This window comes from Thermobia domestica, chromosome 17 (genome assembly GCF_964235325.1).
Source record: "Thermobia domestica chromosome 17, izTheDome1.hap1.1, whole genome shotgun sequence".
Taxonomy (NCBI): Eukaryota; Metazoa; Arthropoda; class Insecta; order Zygentoma; family Lepismatidae; genus Thermobia; species Thermobia domestica.
The window spans coordinates 128,120,233-128,140,978 of NC_137470.1; the positions used below are offsets into that span (position 1 = coordinate 128,120,233).

The following is a 20,746-nucleotide window of genomic DNA, read 5'->3' on the forward strand; positions in this document are numbered from 1 at the left end:
TATGAGATCTGGGGATGTTGGGCCGATTTAAGGAAACATTAAGAATAAATGCACGAACATATGACATGCGAGGCCGCAGGCCGAGCAAATACGGGGGTCTGGGGCTAGTTTAAATATAAAGGTATCCAAGAAAAGTTTTGTTGCTTTTTCACCCACCACCTTCGAACATCGATATGTCACCTAACCTGGAAGATCAAAAATAGTCCCCATCAGCATCGACGACCTTCTGAAAACGTTCTGGAAGGCCATGCAATCCATCGCGGTAGAACTTGGTGGGCCGTGAAACGAAGACAGTATCAGGTGCATTTTGGACTTTTACTAGGGATTTGAACTGGCGTCCTCTAAGGTGATTGTCCAAAGAATGGAACAGGTGATAATCGGACGGTGCAATACCCGGGGAATATAGTGGTTGCAATATTGTTTCCCATCCAAGGCGGAAAATGGTAACCTGAGTCATCCTAGCCACGTGGGACTTAGCGTTGTCCCGTAAACGAGGACCCATTTGCAATTCAGAAGTGATGGCTTCAGAGTTTTGAGTTTTTGTTGATCACAGCTCAACTGCTGACAGTACACAGTTGCATTGGTACACTGACCAGCTGGTAGCAGTTCCCGATGCATGATGCACCAAACACACAGAAGGAACTTGTCCTGGTACAGTGCTGGTTTCTGCTGTTTTGAAATCGGTTCATGGGATGCTAACCAATGATGACGGCGCCGTGGAGCTTCGTATAGGACCCACTTTTTATCACATGTCAACACCCTGCCCAGAAATGGCTCCGAAACAGTAAATAAACACAGGCGATTGCCGCGTTGCCTTCTGGCCCGGAGTCAAAATATGAGACCCATCGACCCAACTTGTAGTGCTTTACAAGTTGATGGATGTGCTGCCGAATAGTTTCACCACATACTGAATTGTAGTCCCAGTTCCTCTTTGTACATGTGTTGGTCTTCTGGCACGTGGTGTTTTCGGGTGTTTCGTCATAGTTCTTTAACTTATTAAACCATCCCTGCAATGTTCGCGTCGTCACGACACCCTCACCAAAGACCTGGAGTATCTTCTGTACCGCTACAGGGGCGTTTGACTTCCATTTGAAGTCGTTCAGCATACATGCTCTTATGACGCTCTGTGGATGTCCCATGTTCCCTCTGTCTTTACGCAAGTTCACGGTGTTTCTGAATTGCCATAACCAGGTAGTATGTTGGATACATCCACACCAACAACTGACGTTCGCCTTATCTCCACTCGCATTCAACTCACAATGTGAGGTCCAATTGAACACAGACCTCCACGAAAAGGGACAGAACTTTCTTGGTTACCTTTATAGTTATGCACAAAAGTATAGCGTTTGGTCCCGGGCAGTAGTTCTTGATTAAGCATAATAAAAACTATCTTGAAAATAATTTATGGATAATAATAATAATAATAATAATAATAATAATAATAATAATAATAATAATAATAATAATAATAATAATAATAATAATAAGCTAAAATAGTGTTTTTAGTCTTCCAGAAGGAAACCAAAATTTTCCTTTCTTTCAGGCCTCAAAAACACTAGCAGCAACAGTTTTTTTTGGCTTTGTACATTGTAGCTGGCCCCCCTCACAAACGGCGGGCCCCCCCTACACAAACCTGCTGGCTACACCCCTGAATAGGCGTATAGAAGGGGCTCATGCCCAAAACATTGGGACTCCATTTCTGGGACCCCATGGTGGGGACCCGGTTCCTGACCACCACTGTGCTGAGGGGAATCGGATCTCTCCAACGTCACCATCTGTATGCAACAACTCCATGCTTAAACGAGAAATAGAGTGGACTCGAGCCCAACATTTCGGAACCACATTTTCTGGAGCTTCGAGGCCAGGGCCCAATTTCTGACATTACCGCTTTCGTTAATCGACCCTGACCTTTCAAACGCTAACACTATAGTACAACACCATGTTAAATAGGCAAATAAAAGAGACCTCAACCCAAACTTTTGGGATCTCATTTCTGGAGTCTCAGGTCCCGGAGCTTTCCAACACCACAATATATATCCAATAACTCCATGCTTAAAAGAAAAATAGAATGAAGCCAAGCTCAAAATTTCGGGACACCATTTTTGGACGTTTGAGACAAGGGCCCAATTTCTGACGTTAACACTGTGCTCAGACGACCCGAACATTTCCAACTTCACCACAAACATACAATTCCATGTTTAATAGGCGTATAGAAAGAACCCGCGCCCAAAACTTCGGGACCCCATTTTTCTGGAGCCGAATGGCTGGGGCCCGGTTTCTGATATCACCACTGTGCTCGGGAGACCCGGACTTTTCCAATGCCACCATCTGCATCCACTAACTCCATGTCTAACACGGCTTCCCCATTGTAGGAGGATTTTGATGAATTTTCTGCAGGTTCTTTACAACTATTTACAACGTTTCAAACTATTCATAAGAAATGAAATTTCAATACATTAGAAACTATGTTCTTTTAAAATGTTCAAAATGGATGAGAGCATTGATTTCCAGTAAGAATTGTAAACTTTCGTAATTTTATTCTCTATTTGAATAGTAGTTTAATTTCGAATCTTTTACGGTTAAAAATATTTTTGTGAAATGTAACGGAATACATTGAAATGCTCCTACTCCCACGGGTACGTGTTCCAATTATAAATCGATTTAAAGGTTCAGTGTACAAATGAGAAACTCCCAAAGCGAAGTACAATATTGTAACGTTGTTGACATACATATGAATAACTGGTGATTAGGTCGTTAAGCTGTACATAAAATCATATAAATTTTCATTCATATTACGCAGACAAGTGCACACAGAAGAGCATATGAATCTTTATCTGACTTTTGTTTCTCTAACTTTCTGACAGCCTTTAGAAATAATATCTTTACAATCGAAATATTCGTTAAACATTATTATTATTCTTATCCTTCAATATTCATCATACATCATATTCTTCATTACTTTAAATTCTTCATATTACATAACTATTTTACATTATATTCCGTCGAAGCTGTTTCAAAGTTAGTATTACACTTCTGACATAGTCATCATTACAAATCATAATTGATTCTCAATCCATACGCCTGTAACTTGTCCATCCTACCTGCAGTGTGGATCCTACGCAGTTTCGATCCTAAGCAGTTTCGACCGTACGCAGTTTCGATCGTACGCAGTTTCGACGCTACGCAGTTTCGACCGTACGCAGTTTCGACGCTACGCAGTTTCGATCCTACGCAGTTTTGACGCTACGCAGTTTCGACCGTACGCAGTTTCGATCCTACGCAGTTTAGGTCGTGTGGAGTCCATGAATATAACCCTAATTTATAGCTGCACAGGTTAAACAAATTAAAGAGAGAGAAAATATATATATATATTTGAGCGCATGATTAAAACTTAAATTATTTCAGGGCAACTGCGTAGGATCGAAACTGCGTACGGTCGAAACTGCGTAGCGTCGAAACTGCGTAGGATCGAAACTGCGTACGATCGAAACTGCGTACGATCGAAACAGGTTTTGAGCTGAATTTTTCGATCGTACGCAGTTTCGATGCTACGCAGTGTCGATCCTACGCCGCATTCCCGCCACACGACCAGTTATCTCGAAAAACAGCGACCAGTTTTTTTTTTTTTTTTCGATGTGCTTCGAGCACAAACAACTTTTGTTGGATTTGGTTCATCTTGGTGGACCTATACAGACGACTGCTGTTTACGTTCCGGCTTATATGCATATATCCATGACTCGTCATCTGTTACAATCTTATATACGTCTTTTGAAGCACCAGCCCAATGAAGCATTGTATTTATTGAGCATTTGTGTGCACCACGAGCTTCTCTTTGAGTTTCTCTTAAATTATGAGGGATCCAGCGAGAACAAACTTTTCTCACTGCTAAATGATCATGCAATATTTTATATGTGCTGGTGGAACTAAAGCCTAGGGTTGCCTCAATCACACAGTATGCCACAAGACGATCTTGCAGTATTTGTATTTGCGCAGCAGCAGCAATGTTTATTTATTTATTTATTTATTTTTTGAATAACAACTGATTTTGGACCACATTCGCGAATTTCGTCAATAAGAAAATGGGACCAAGAGTAAAATCGTTAAGCCATATTTTAACAGTGCCAAAGGATGGGGTAAATGTGGAGGTAAGTTGATCGATGCACTCTTGTCTTAATAATACACGTCGAAAATCGTAAGAAATCAACGCACGAAAATTTTTCACGAGTTAATTCGATTTTTCTGTTGTTAGGCAATCTGCAAGTCAATGTAAAAAACACAAATAAAGCTATTGACAAAATATTTAAAGTACTTTGTGGTCAACAATGTCAAACGTTTCTATGCAAACAAAAATAGTGCCTAGCTACAATCAGTGTTGCCAAATAGTAGCCCTCGTACACTGATTGCGCACTGAATTGCTACAACCTGCCTAATACTTTGTTGGTCCAACTTTTGCTCGAAGGACGGCCTGGACACGGCGCGGCATGAATTCTGCAAGTTCCTGATATATTTACACGGGGATCTGACATTACATATTTCTGAGGGCATCCCACAATGAGCCCAGAGATATAGATGCAGGAGACATGGCGCAAACAGCTCGTTCCAAGACATCCCATAAGTATTCTATGGGAATAAATCCGATGAGTTAGTGGGCCAATTCATGCAGCTCTGTCGAATATTCCTTAAGCCAAGCAAGTACATTCCTGGCTAGGTGGCACCGTGCATTGTCGTCCTGGAAATTGGGTAGAAGTTTTGCGTTGTAGGGTATACGTAACCCCTAACACCTGCAGACACACAAGAGATGTCACGCTGTGTTTCATGCACGCTAACGGTCCCAGTCCATGCCAACAGAAGCATCCCCAAACCATCCAGCTGCCCACACCTGTCTGTACAGTTTGCCTCCCTGTTCTCTCTTGCATTTATTCTTTCCTCTTTTGTCAAGTTCAATGAAACTTAAGAAATTCTTTAGAGCACTGTGACATTTCTATACAGAATGTTTAATTAGAAACCAAACCAAAAGTATCAAAATTAAATCATTTCTCCATTGTGTTTAAAATGTTTCTAATTTGTTACATTATCTTGACAATTTGGTACATGTACAAACGGATGTACGTGAGGAAAGGCGTAACAAACTAGCACACATATAGGTAAAATTATACGCTCATGGAATATAACACATATCACGAGTGCATAACATCCCATTGTGCACTGCCGCATTTTCATTTCTGACAAATGTTCATAAGAAACTAGGTTCCTTTTGTTGCTTAAAAATCCAAATATCAAGAGATATGGAGGACATTTATTTTTATACAACTAATACATTGGTTTCAAACTAAACTGTTAACGCTGGATAGGCATCCGATAACTTTAAGAAGTAATAGAAAACAATGAAAATTGTCATCTCTTTACATGTTATGCTTTTGTCTCCGCACCGAAAGCAACATTGTTGCTTGTAATGACATCCCGCAAAGACGTCTGAAACTTTTGAAATCAATTTTGCAGCATATTTAGTACCTACCTCGGGCCAGTTTTCAATCATCATTTTGACAGAAGGATTTGTTCTAAGGGAACTATGGGTATTATTATTATTATTATTATTATTATTATTATTATTATTATTATTATTATTATTATTATTATTATTATTATTATTATTATTATTATTAAGCATTCTAACTTTTAGGAGGTTTTGGGATCAATCAGGCATTTTTTTTTTTTTTAGGTTTAGATTCAAATTTTTTTTCATGTTTCTCGATCTTCAGCTTCCTCTTTTAACTCAAAATAATTTCTTATAGTTTTTCAAATTATCTATTAGTTGCGTTCTCTTCTTCCTATTCCTCTTCTCCTTCCATCTTTCCTTCTATGGAGGTATGAAGAATACAATTTCTTCGCAAGATGTGCCCAATCCAATTGGTCTTTGTAAGAAGGCTGCTGGATAAAACTATACTCTTCTATCTATTCGTTTTTAAACATCTTTGTTTGTTTCTCTGTCCATTTTATCTTCACCGTCTTCCTCGAAATACCACATTTCGAAGCTCTCTAAGTATTTCTACTCTAACTTTCGTAATGTCCAAGTCTCTGAACGATGCATTCAAATGCCCCATATATAGCACTTGGCCAGCGTCTTATTTAGTCTAATATTAAGTCTGCTAGATAAATGCAATCTTACCTTGTTGAATGCTTATTCGGTTATGACAAACCTTGAGCTGATCTTTTTTGGTACAATAAATGTCTCTCGTCAAAATACTTCCCAGATACTTGGAGTGATTAACCTCTTCAAGTTTTCTTTGTTCTACTTTACTGTTGAGTATAACAAACTAGAATAATGCAAGGAATGGAGTATCTCAGGAGCACGTAAGCATAGAAAAAAAAATGAAATTTTGTGTATAAACTGCTCATTAAAAATTGCAGACACTAATATGATATTTTTCAAAATGTTGGTCTTAAGATTGAGAGGCAAATTTTATTTTTTTTACCAAATGAAAATCGACATTTTTGTTGTTTACAGTTGCATAGCGGAAAACATCAGTTTGAAATGAGTTTTGAAACATGGTTACTACCTACCTCAAGGATTTATTTTTTTTTATCATGTCCTATTGATTAGTAGGAGAATTTAAAGGGATAGATGAGTTAAACATTTATATGAAAAGTACAGTATTAAATCAATGATACAATTACATTTTAATTGAAGTGCATCTTCTGAATGGAGATAAAATATTTTCCAATACCCTAATCTTCCCATACAAAAACGGGCATTTCAAATAGTAAAACAATAAAATATTTAGTTTGTCATGAGAGCGATACCGAAGAGTTTAAATCACTTTGAAACGTATGCATGAACAGCCGAGAAAAGGATGTCCAAATTCCCCCCTAACTTGCTAAGTAGCGACAACTTTAAGAAGATTGCTGTAAAGTGAAGAGAGCAATGCTTTAAGTGAGTATTTTTAAACGTATTTTTATACAGTATTATGCTTACTGTAATTTATGCATGAATGTAGAATATGAAGTGACTTACATCCCATCTATGTACCTCACGTCTTTGTTGAAGTTTTTAGTTCGTGTGTTGGAATGTAAAGTCTTATTTTATTCTTGACTGGAAGGAACACATTTAGAAGTAAAGGTATAGAAAAATAGGGTATACGTTAAAAAGGATGTCAATAATATACCAATTTTTGTCTTCTATGTAAGAAAACAGTAATTAATCGCTGACTGAAAGTTCTATTAGAGCACCGTTTTCAAGGAACACATATCCATAGCATTGGGAAAACACTGAGCTGTGAAGCTTGTCAGCTCAAGAGGGTATATAATGAACGTTACGTTGAAAGATGAAAGTATTTAGAATCATTTGCTTAAAAAAGAAGCATTACATAATAAAACATGTATATTTTCACATATCTAAGAAACGTATTTGAATCGGACAGAATTAAAAGGATATATATGTCATTTAAATATAATGAAACATATTCCCTTTCAACAATGACCGATTTTTTTCTTGGTTGATTGTATTACTTTGCAATACATGCAATTAGAAAAAATAACATAAATGTCCAGATTGAAAACTTTGAAAATCTTGGGTTTTAATTTTTATGGCTATTGCAGAACATACTAGAAGATGATATTTCAAAACTAAATGATAAGATTCATAACTGCGCACGAGCCATTGATCACCATGGGAACGAGATCGAGGAGTTGAAGTTACTTCTTACCGAAGTGAAGGTAAGTGTAAATAGCCTAAAAAAGAATATTGTAAACTCGTAGAATAGCTTATAATATTGACACCTTGTACTATTGATAATATTAAATTATAGTATACATCCTATCGCGTAACTGTGCTTTGTGTTTAGGTTGAGATACGTATGATCATTCTTCACACTATACATATTATAAACATATTAAGTAGTAGTAACTACACATTATGCCTTTATGCTAATAAGGAAAATTAAATAAGTCTTTTACTAGATTTTTATTCGTCTTTCATTATCAAAATTTATGGACATCGTATCATGGATGAAGTAAGACTATGCAAGACATGAACCATCAGCTTAACATGGAATCTGAACCACTGATCTTCTACTGAGAATTTAGCCAAGTTCTTCCGTTGCAAAGGCGAATACGCAAACCATATGACCATGATGGAATTGTAATATATTTCAATTAAGCTCCACGTTAAGGGGCTGCATACGTACTTTTATAACTACTAAAACATTTACGACCATATCAACCCCAATCGTTTTACAGATTTAACTTGATTTTCATAACTTACTATGACGCAAAATTAAATGCGACGTAAAATTAAATTTATAAAGTGTGAGATATGTAACTTTAATTTTTTTGCTGTACCTGACTGTGAACAAAAACTTGTGGGAAGCAGAAAACAGCTTTATACATACTTTTGAACAAGGTGTCTGATAGGGTAAGACATATAGTATTCATGAGGATTGAATGAGTTCGTGACTGCGATGTTTATGAAGTCAAGTTTAATAGTTGTTATTTGTATTTCGCACTGTTGTTATCAATCCGGGAATATTATAGGAATTCCTATCGTAAAATGATACAGCAGAAAATAAAATACTAAGTATGTTGAGTTTACATTCCTCTAATTCGTAACATAAAATTATTCAGTAAGTTTCTCTTAAATACAATATATTTTTGGTTCTTATAATTCCAAATGGAAAAATCGTAATTCCTATGCAAATGAATGAAAAACTTTATACAATGCAAATATTATCATGTATGATTCATATTTCCGGTGGAGTGCTTACCTTACATAAAAAGTCGAGCACTGTCTCAGATTGAAATTTAAATTTAGCTACCTCTTCTTTGAACGTGATGCTGGAAAAGGGCGTTTGATAGATTATTAATTATTTGATCGATGAATCTAACACAGTTACAAAATGTAATATTGATAAGTACACATAAGTTAGGATTTGGTAATATTTTACCATTCAAAGGTGCTTACACTTGATTACTACAGTTAAAATCTTGCCAATAGATATGAGATGAGTGCAAATTCACACCTAAATTATTATATTGCCTCAGTAAGTAAATGCTTTATCGGTTCAACTATGACTTCTTTATACTTTAACTAAAGAAATTTATTTTTTCTTTCGAAAGTTAAACTACATGCGATTCTATTGTTTTTTTGTCTCTTAATCTATATTATAAAACTGAAAGTGACTATTTTTGTGACTCTTAATCTCTGAAACCGCATGACCGATCTCGCTCAAATTTCTGACGTAAATCCGGTTCTGGCCTAGGAGTACTTTTAGGTATTCCCTTTAACGGTAGACCTTAGGGGAGGAGGAGTAGAGGAAACTATAAAAAAATAAACAAAACTACATAACTCTTGAACTCTTGAGTCGATATTGATCAAACTTTCAACATAGATGAGGTATGGACCTGGAATCTTTTCTATCATTTCACTTTGACAGAGCAGGAGGGGGAGGAGAGGGAGATAAACTGAAATCAACATGTATAAAAATAAAAGTGAGTATATTCATAAGTTAATAAGTCTTGAACCACCCGATCGATGTCAATCAATTCTTATATAGACGAGATTTAAACATGGAAAGTTTTTTTTATCATTTCACTTTGACGGTAAATCTAAAGGGAGAAGGAGGGGAAATATATGAAAATAAATAAAACTTAACAAATCTTGAAGCACCCGACCGATCTCGATAAATCTTTCAACGTAGACAAGGTTTGGGTCTGGAATGTTTTCGTCATTTCATTTTTAAGATGCACCTTAGGTAAGAGGAGGAGGGATATATATATATATATATATATATATATATATATATATATATATATATATATATATATATATATATATATATATATATATATATATTAAAAATAAAAATAAAAGTGACTGTCTTTGTTACTTCATTACGCTTAAACCATAAAACCAATCTCAACAAAATATTCTACATAGATGAGATTCGGATTTGGGATGGTTATTATTAAATCACTTTTACGGTAGAGCTCAGGGGAGTGGGATGGAAGGGGAGATTTCTATAAAAATAATTACAAATAATAATGTTTTAACTACCCGACCGATCTCGATCAAATTTTCAACATAAATGAGGTTCGCGACTGAAAGTTTGTTTTTATATTATCACGTTGACTGTAGAACCTAGGGGGGAGGAGGGGGAGATTTATCAAGTATATATAAAAGTAAATAAAACTTAACTCTTGAACCATCCAAGTATCTTAATCAAATTTTCAACATAGTTGACATTTAGGCCTGGAATAATTTATGTCATTTAACTTTAACAGTGCAACGTAGGGGTTGAGGGAGATATATATGTAAAAAACACAAATCAAAGTGACTGTCTTTGTGACTTGATCACTCTTGAACCATTCGACCGATCGGGGCGATCAAATTTTCAACATAGATGAAATTCGGGCCTAGGATGGTACTTATCTATTAACTTTGATGATAGAACTTAGGGGAGGGAGAGAAAAAGTTAAAAATAAATAAAACTTAATAAATATTCAACCAAACGATCAATCTGGATCAAATTTTTAACATAGATGAGGTTCTGACCTGAGGTGTTCTTTTATCATTTCACTTTGACAGTAGAAGTAATTGGAGGGTGATAGGAAGGGAGATATATAAAAGTAAATAAAAATTAATAACTCTTGAACCACTGGACCGATCTCGATCAAATTTACAACCTAGGTGAAGTTTAAACCTGAGATTTTTTTATCATATCACTTTGACAGTGTAAGTTAAAGGTGGGGAGGGAAGAGACATTTAAAAATTATCGAAAATGACCTGTATTAGTGTCGAGTCCGGTTCTCGGTGTCGCTAAGATGAACTGTGACACTTCTGATGCCGTTTAAGTTCAAATTCAGCACCTCAATTTGGACGAGGGAAGGGGGAAATATATAAAAATGATCGAAATAAAAAATATCAGTGTCAAATTAATAGCTTTTGGGGTCACTGAGATAAACAATGACATGTCCGATGTCGTGCCCCGTAACATGGGGAGGGGAGGGGAATACATAAAAATCATCGAAAATGACCGACATCAAAGAGAGCTTTAGCAATAGTAAAAATGACTGACTATGGGAACATATTACTATTTTTTTTTAATTTAACCCAGCGAAGTGGGTAATTGATGCTAATTAGTTTCTATTACAAATTACACTTAACAGAATTCGACAGTGATACAAACACAGAAACTTTAAAACCGTTATAAGTTTTATTTAAGTGGAATTCGTACCACCTATCAGAAGCACATCATTATCAGCACGCAAACGTCTTAGACCATTTTTAAAAATTATTGTATTAATTAAAATAATTATATCTAAACAGAATTGCAAAGGACAGTAGTTAAAAATTAAGTTATGTGGCAGTAGAAATACATAAAACTAAAGAATTAATATAACAGATATGAAATATCACTATACCCTTAAATGTAAATAAATGCAACTGAAGTTACGTAATGATTAAATATGGTAAGGTAATAATTGTTAAAATTTATTTTTCAAACAGATCATTCAAGTGTTCGACAACATAATTTCTTCTTTAGCTTGTGTGAACTTTTACCTTCGAGTCGTTTCAAAAAAAAAAAAAAAAAAAAAAAATGCAACTATTAGATGTACAGAGAGGTGAGTATTTTGAGATCTAAAGAATCGTAATATCAAGAAGCCAGTTTACTACTTGATGTTCTCTGAAAGGAAACCAAGAAAAATCTTTAAACATAATACAGCCTGTGCGAAGATACGGAAAATACAGCTCACAAGTTGGCTAAAATAGGACCATATGGAAGAAAAATTTAAACACAATATTAGTAATGGCAGATGATATACTGTTGACAACACGGTCAATGAGGTGAATAACTACTGTGAATTTGATATAAACGTTCAAGAAACATTACCATAAAAGCCAGCCATGAAAGGAATAAAGTCGGCTTACATGTATTTCTGCTAACGAGAGAATTGACGCAGAAAGCCACAATCTAGAACTAACTAGTGTTAAGTATAGATCACTGTGAGGTAAAGAAACACAAGTGATTGACAGCTAGTAGTGTACTGATTACTTTAATTAATGGTTCCCCGCAACAGTGGCTCAGCAGTAGACCGCTTACCTATGAGGTACTTTGTTCGATCCCCGGCCAAGTAAGTTTGTCGTAGATAGTTTTCTCAGAGTGCTCCAGTTTCCTTCCACATTTTCATTCCACGAATTATGCCAGCATAATTCACTTGCCTAAATTACCTGTCCCCCTTAGCCTAACAGGCATAAACGTGGAATGTTAAACTAAAAGATTTAATTTCTTTTTTCATTTCATTTTACAATTAATGGTTCTCGTATATGATTATATGAAGGATTGATGTCAGATTAAAAATAGATTTCTAAGTGTTTAAGTTGATAAATCTATTGGTAGGAAACAATAAATCAAGTGAAATGGTGGAGTGAAAATCTGCAAACAAAATAATATTATTTTTGCGATACTACTCTAGTAGCAAGAAACTTTCGGCCAGTTGGCACTTGCTTGGCTCTTGGCTTTCTACGCTTGCACTTGAAACTCATGCTTCCATACAATCTGCTTTTTGTTGTACTTGCAAGCCATGCTTTAGATTCTTCGCAAAGCATCATAGCATCATTGGCCGTTCATTGGCTATTGACTTGACTTGACTTGTAAAACGCTTGCGTCAAGCTTGAATGGAACACTGAAGGCAAGGTTGCTCCCATGGAACTTCGTTACTGTAACCCAGCTTGCGGTATGCTTGTTGTTTTCCAATCAAGCTGGTTTACAGCAAGCCGTTTGCAAGTTGTCTCTGCTACTAGGGTAAATTGGAAACTATTAAGTTGTTTGAAAGCAAAGCACTTAGGTTGAATTGAGTTGATTTTGAGTTTAGCATCTTTTTCAGCAGTGAGGCTATATGAGACATGGACCTACTGATTAACGTGGAATCCGAACCACTTAAGCTCGCGTCACGAATCGAATCCGGGTTTGCCACGCCAAAGACGCGTACACTAACCACTTAGCCACGGATGAGCAAATGAACCACTCGGCTAAAGCGATCAGTAGCGTGTGCAGAAGTGGTGCAAGCAACACTAATATCATCAGTATACATTTGAACATTTAACTTTTGAAAATCATGTTAAGTTTCACTGTGGAAATGAACTAATTTATAAAGAGCGATTCTAATGCTAGACAAATAGAGAGTATTGAAAGAGTACACCCCTCGCAAATATCTCTTCTTTCTGGAAGAGCTATGAAGAGGTGACGACAATTTATTTTCAGGCGGAGTAGTAATTTGTGTATAATCTAAAGGTAATAGGAAAGTCGTATGCCTGTAGAACAGAAAATAAACAGTGGTGGAACAGACTGGAAAAAGTTCCTCCATAAGCTACTGCAATAACATCTGCATTCAAGCATTTCAATAAAATATGAGATGATAACCCTTAATTTTGAAACAAACTGTATAAATCTTAATGATTGGATGCAAGGCAGGTTGGAAGGGACTTATAATTTTGTGAATGATATGATGAAATCGATTGGCCATAATATTGGTAAAAATCTTGAGACCCATCTTAAGCAGCGTGCCAAGTCGATTAGACTGAACGGGTGATGAAGCATCTCTTTAGGGAAGATAATTATAATCCCCTGATTCTGCAAAACTCATCCACCTGCAAAAATTCGTTATTCGTCTCACACCGAAAAGGAAAACCAACATCGAGGAATTCTTCATAAAATACATAAAATATCTCCTAACGGGAAAAACATGTGGCTTGCTTGTGTGAAGCACTGCCTGTACATTAAAAATAGTAATGGCTTGTGAAAGGTGAGTACCGCCATTATAAGGAATCTGAGAAAATTATCGTTGAAAGGAGACTGGTGTTATTGTAAAATTGGAAGGATAATCGGCATATGTCTTAGAACAGTATATGTAAAATTCATTAATGGTTGTTGTGGTATCAGTAAGTAAAGAACCATTAGAGCCATAAACGCTGTCTGTTTATGTGCTTTGAACTTTGTATAATATAAAGTATAAGCACAAAGTACTTACTTTCAAAGTACTTTGTGCTTACTTTCAAAGTATAAACACAAAGCACTTAAGTTTTGTATCGTGGAAATATTGACAGGGGTTTCTTGTTTAACATATTGTGTGATATCACCAGGTCAACAGCGCTGCCAAACCAACACAAATCTATATTTTTCAAATAACGCCACAGTAGGTTTTTGATATCTCGAATTTACATATATATCGAAAACAAACAATATTATGCTTGCTATTCAGTGTTGCAGACTAACGACGCTACAATATTACGAACATTCAAATTTTGGAAGCCACACAGCAATAATAACAAAAGTGAAACTGACGGTTCAATGCACATCCGAAGCACTTCAGCATCTAATACTATGATCATGTTATGATGGATTTCAGTCTAAATAAGGGACTGAAAAATTAACTTTCTAAAAGCATTTTATTCTAAAAAGTACTTAAACAAGTACGTCATCTAATTGCATAAATGACTTTCAGTAGATGTGAAGATCGTGATTCCATTTATTGCAAATTGATACTTCAAACCGTTCTGGAAATAAGGTAAATAATGCTGAAGTTTATATTACTGCTTAAAATTGAGTAATTCCGAGAACTTGTAATTTTACTTACCAAAACATTTTGTTGTAATATCATAGAAACTAAGTAAATCAAAAAGTGTTTTTTAAAATTCCCATAAATACACCATTCTAAGCTATATATCAAATTTAACCTCTTTTAAAAATATTTCCGAACTTTGAAATATCAAATGATTGTTATATTTATTGAAAACTATCTAAGTAATTGGATTGGTGTTGATCTAAACACTGTTAGGAAATATTTTTAAGTCCAAGTTTCAATTCCGTGTAACTTTGTCTCTACTATTTCGAAATACGTAATGCGATTACCATAGCATTCTACATTGAGGTACTTTGAATGTCCGTTACCAAGTCGGTATCACTTGCATTTTTACTGTTGTATAACCCTCCAAAATTTTTAATTGTTTCTCGATGTTTGTGATACTGCAACGAGATTTGTATACAACACTTTATGATAAATGTGGAATTGTAAGTTTTCGTTTCACGTTTGAAATATGCAATAATAACGTAATGTCATTAAAACAATATGTTGGGCTGGTTGCACTGTTAATCTGGTGGTATCACATAGCCAGTCACATAATGCTCCCTATTAATGTTTGCACAATACTATATAGGTAAATTCAGCATTTTGTATTCACTAAACTCGTATCAAGGTAAATGGTCCACCTTGTATAAAAACGGATATATATGTATAAGCAAGTACAATATAATATAAAAATGTAAGTCGGTAGGTTTCTAAAGTCATTGCTTTATGATAAATTAAGTTAAGCAAGTACTTATGTTATTAAGATAGACAAATTCTTTGCTGCTGCTTAGCACTCTTTTTATGTTCATTAGTTTCTGCTTTCGTGAACTTTCATGAAGTCGGCTAATATGTCTAAATGAACTTGTATGCTATAATATAAATGTTTACAATTCTAGGAGCTAAGGCCCAAACAATCTGAAATAATCAATATAGTTGAGGAAAGTGATGCAACACAGTGTTTGCAGACCAGAGAAGAGATCAGAAATGGTACGTCGAAGTCCTACCTTCCAATCTTCAGATGTTTGAAAGACCTGAGTCAATATTTCACAGAATATTTTTCCCGGTCTACTCTTCACGGTCTCCAGTATTTGGGGGAAGAAAGGTCATCATGTTCTGAGAGGTGCGTATGGCATCGTTCTATGGGTGCCGTTTACTTATATAATATTTATTTAACATTTTATACTAAAATCACATATTAATGCATGTTGAAGAATCAAGATTATTTTATGTGAAAGAAAGGATGGTTGTAAGCGTTTTATCAATAGATGTGAGGTTTCACTCAAAACAAAAGAATAGTAATCACATAACAATATTTTTATGAGGTTTGCAAACTTATAGAAGTTTAAGAAAACCATTTGGTCAAGTAATCTACAAGTTGTATGTGTTTCTAAGAGACTAAACTACTAAATGCAATAACCTCTGCATTAATATTCGTAAGTTTAATTTCATGTGAATACAAATAATGCTTCCTACATGCTATTTCTCTACAGATCGTTAGTTGAATTCAAACATGAACGGGAATTAAGGAATTATCTGGCATAATATTGTGTTAGCTTATTTGAATTGTGAAAATAAAATACAAATGTTTTATATTGTAACTATCGCGTGCTTATGCTTACAAATGTGCTTGCGTTTACAAACATTTTAGACGTGCTTTTATTTATGAACAACAGCCACGTACACTTTATTATAGAGTACTAAAGTTGCAGACGACGGAGACAACAACAAAACCACCAGTAACACGACAAAAAAATCAGTGCCGCCAACACATTGGAGAGCTCATATAACCAAAAAGATTTTATAGACAGCTATTAGGCCGTGTCCAAAAGATACAAGTGCACATTTGAAGTACGCTTATTTCCGGAAGTGACGTCACCTAGTGTGCGTCAAAAGGTCCAAGTTCACAAGTGTGCGAGTGCATAGTGCGTAGTGTGCGAGGATGTACACTACGTTAGTATACTTGTGTGCTTAATATGGCGATTTCTCGTAGAATGACCTAATAAAATTTTAATAGGCATATTCTTAATATTTTTGTTTAAGTAAATATATTTGTGGACTGATTTTATAATAATTTACTTGATAAACATACAAGTTAGTGATTTTACAAGTCGAATATAAAAATATTACGCAAATAACAAATGTATTTACGTTATGTTCTTTGAGTATGCAATAGAATTTAAAATAGTATAGGGAAAACAAACAAATAGTTTCTTTAATAATGCTATAAAGACATTTGTGCTTAAATATTACATGGTTTATGTAGCTTAATTGAAATAGTTGCACTATCGGTAATGCGGCTATTTGCACGTAAATGACAAATTTTAATGGTGTATGAATATATTAAGTTCTAGCATAGTATACATAGATTATTCATTTCTCTATAGCTACAGCTACAACCGCAGCCGCAAATGTTAATTCATAGACACATAAGCCTAATTTTATAGTTTTGATTCTAAACGAATTCCTTTCAACGATACCATATTTCCTTGCACTTGAGAGAGACCCCAGACAGCAATTTAAACTTGCTGCAAGTTGCCACAAACTTGCTGTCGCAAGGTCAATTAGCTTGCCGCAAGCTATGCTATGCAAGCCAATTAGCTTGCCCTAAGCTTGTGGCAAGCTAGTTAGTTACATCTGGGCAAGGCTTGGGGCAAGCTTGTCTTCACAAGTTAAACACAAGTCAAATTATCTCAAACGCAAGCCAATTATAAGCGTATTCTCATCAATGGCAAGCTTTAATTAGCTTATTGCAAGCGAAACACACGCCAAACAAGTTATATGGAAGCTTGCAGTAATCGAATTTAGATAATACAGTATGAAATCAGAATAATTTAACCGTGTGACTAAATCTATGGTACAATATATTATCCTCTCAACTTCCCAATTATTGAAGCAAATGCACAACCGTGAAAACACCCAAGTCTCCGATCCGCTTCTGCAAAACATCAAAATAAGCATAATTGTTACGTTGTAATTGTGACAAGCAACGCGCCGGTGCTTCTTACAAATATCTAGTATGTTGCTATATTAGCCGCGAGTACTTGAAATTTCTACCTTTTTATTTAAAAACGCAGAAAAATGTTTATACTTTAAACACAGCGTTCAAATAAAGTTTATACTGTAAGTTAAATTTGAAGTTTATATTAAAATATCTCCAACAGTTGTGTATTCTTTCGCGAAATAAGTAGGCTCAAACCTGCTGCCATCTATGTTCACATTTATGCTTTATACATAAATACTACAATTCGTTATGCCTCATGGTTACCGAAATATGAGGAAATAAAGAGCGACATTATAGGTACGTGGGACTAGAGTACTAGACGGCACAATTAAAAGAAAATATTTAAGTTTGTCCTTTATTGAAGCTGAATGCTAACAAGACGCTAACAACGCGAACACTACCTTGTCGCCGAAAGTTAAGAGGTCAGCGTCACGTGCTTTTTGAGAACAACTGAAAATCGAACGCGCGCTGGCTTTTTACTTCAGTCTAAAGAAAAGCGTCTCGCAAGTGAAGCGTGGGTTGCCCGAACTACAGCTTGCGCTAAGCAGAAATAAGCTTTTGTGTATAAGCCAAAGCGAAATAAAATCAAATAAAAGCGGCAGGCAAGCTTGCGGCAAGCAAACATGCTGTCTGGGACTGTAATATACCAATTACCGTACAATGTGTATTTTTGACAGGTACCGAAAAGTGAAATACAGATCAAAAATTCCTTTCTCCACATTTATCAAAGATTTCACAAATTACTTCTGGTAAGTCTTTCTATGGCCATTTCATTTTTTTTATTCTTCGATTTAGCGATTGGATCTCTTGGTTCCTTTTTTAACAACTTACCTCTTCACCCATATACTGTATATAAGGTAGTAGGTAGGTTGGTTCCTTTTTGTACCAAAGTATAATATTTAATTCACATAATATTGACGAGCGAGTGTTAGCGAGTGAAGGCTGGTTGGAACCCCGCAGAGCACTTTCTTTTCCGTCTTTGTTACGAATCGGTTCATTGAACGATTCATTGAAACAAATGTCCAAAGTAAAGACTTGCCTTCCTCTTAATTCATAAAATCCCATTACTGTACCCAGTATTAAAAGATTATGAACAATAATTTCTTCCGTATAGTTAAACAATGAGAGCCATTACATTACATACTGTATTTTTTCATAAAACCGTCTCTTAATTTTCATAAAATTCTTATTATATTTTTAGTAGTTTATTTTACGTTTATATTTGGACGAGGGGATTTGTTTCGTTACTGAATAACCATTTTCGCAGTGGGAAGCATGTAGGAGAGTATATTTCAAGAGAGATGTAGGGCGCCGAAAGCGTAGTAAAATGCACGTAAATGTTGAAGTGTATACAATATACAGAACTCCATTCAAGCAGGCTTATAAGATAGTAATCTCACTTTTTTTTTTTTTGTTATTTTTACCATACTACTTTCATTAGGGTTATTCGCCTTGAGTATGTATTATCCTTATAAATTGGTATTTCATAGCGACATAATAGCTTTTTTCTGTAATTTTGGTCCTCATGTTGTTCAACTTTACCATTTCTTTCCTTGTCATCCTTCTATGTGTTAACTTTTGCTGTAGATTAAGAATACGGAGACACTATTTCGATGATTTCCAGGTAAAATCAATAAATTCACAGTGAAAGAATAACATCTAAGGAACTTCAATATTAGCGCAATATGGTAGAAAGAGTTCAATCAGTATGCCTGAACTCAAAGAATACAGTAGAACTACAGCAATTATACTGTCATTGTTGTGAAATCTACCGTACAGGAAGCAATTATACTCAGTATCAACCCTCTCCCAAAGTAGTTTTGTGCCACATTATTGTAAATACCGCTCCCCTCGGTGTCATAACGCTCTTGCACGTTGCCTACTTTCAGTTGCAATAAAATTCCTAAACTAATTCGCAAAAGTGTCTTCAGCGCCCTAATCACCAGTGCTACTCTTCTTTCGGGAGATTATTAAATATTCCCTCCGCAAGCATGCCTAATAAAGTAGAATATCGCCAATAGTTTAGTGTTTTTATGCCGTTACGAGTTTATTGTGCACATAAGACAACGCACACATATATTATATATGTATTGCATTTATGCTCCGCTCTTGTTAATCTGCGCGTGAAATACCCAAAATGACAAATATTTGCAGGCACGGCAAAGCTGAAACTGTTGGCATACATGAAAAAAACTCTTAAATCATTTTATGGTTACCTCATATAGTCAATCTGTACGGTTTATTTATCTTTAATATAACTGGAAAATCATTCATCTAAAGAAAAAAAAAGCATGCTAATTTTTTCTAGTACGCGAAATTCTCCCTTCTTTTGTCATCAATGTTCCATATTCCACCACAACGAGGCGCTGTAAGCAAGTGCTGATCAAAAGCTAATTTTACGAAGTGTACACTATTTAGTGTGCACTCCATTTGTAGACTTCGAGTGTGCATCCTTCCGTCGTGATTGTGAAACGTTGATTTTCACGAATTTTTCTGAACGAGTTCATCAGTGACCACTCATGGCTCTTCGTCATGAATGTTTGCTCGTCCAATTTTAAATCAACGAACCCCTTCAGGAACACCTCCTTCATTCATCACACCTCTTCCATGCACAGCACAAAGTTTCTGATGAATAGCTGCTGCCGAGTATTGTTTTGCCGTAAGGAAACGTATAACAGGTCGCACCCTACACTTGGCGTAGTTTTCTATTGCAGCACACATTTTGAGACCATACAAAAGTGGAAATAGTGATCAGACAACCTTCACTCTACCACGGCTGGATGCAGACTGATCTACCGCGCACACCTGTGCAAAGATGGTAGCGCTGTCCTTTCTACTTCACGCACAATGACCAATCGGAGGTTACTTTCTGAACGCGCCTCGTATTTGTATTGTTAGTTATCATACAATGCATTCCTAGCGTCGTAGTATAGAACTTAATGAAGATATATTTCAGTATTAGCTTCTCATCAATTAAGTAACAATATTCTCATAGAGCGTTAATTTTTACTGTAGGTTTACGAATTAATTGCGTTTGTCCATTTTCTTGAAAACTATGCATATTTTACACTCACACATACGATCTTCTTCATCACTATAAGATCGATTGATTCATATATCTTTCCC

General features: G+C 35.5%; 1 protein-coding gene across 1 annotated transcript in view; it reads left to right on the forward strand.

The window, feature by feature from the left end:
- Window positions 1–4,079: 4,079 nt before the first annotated feature.
- Window positions 4,080–20,746, forward strand: part of LOC145674171 (pickpocket protein 28-like) — a 63,081-nt gene continuing 46,414 nt past the window's right edge. Inside the window, exons 1-3 of the mRNA XM_081744003.1 lie at window positions 4,080–4,145; window positions 7,597–7,713; window positions 15,516–15,739. Of these exons, the coding sequence (XP_081600129.1) occupies window positions 4,080–4,145; window positions 7,597–7,713; window positions 15,516–15,739 (407 nt within the window). The remainder of the gene's footprint in view (window positions 4,146–7,596; window positions 7,714–15,515; window positions 15,740–20,746) is intronic.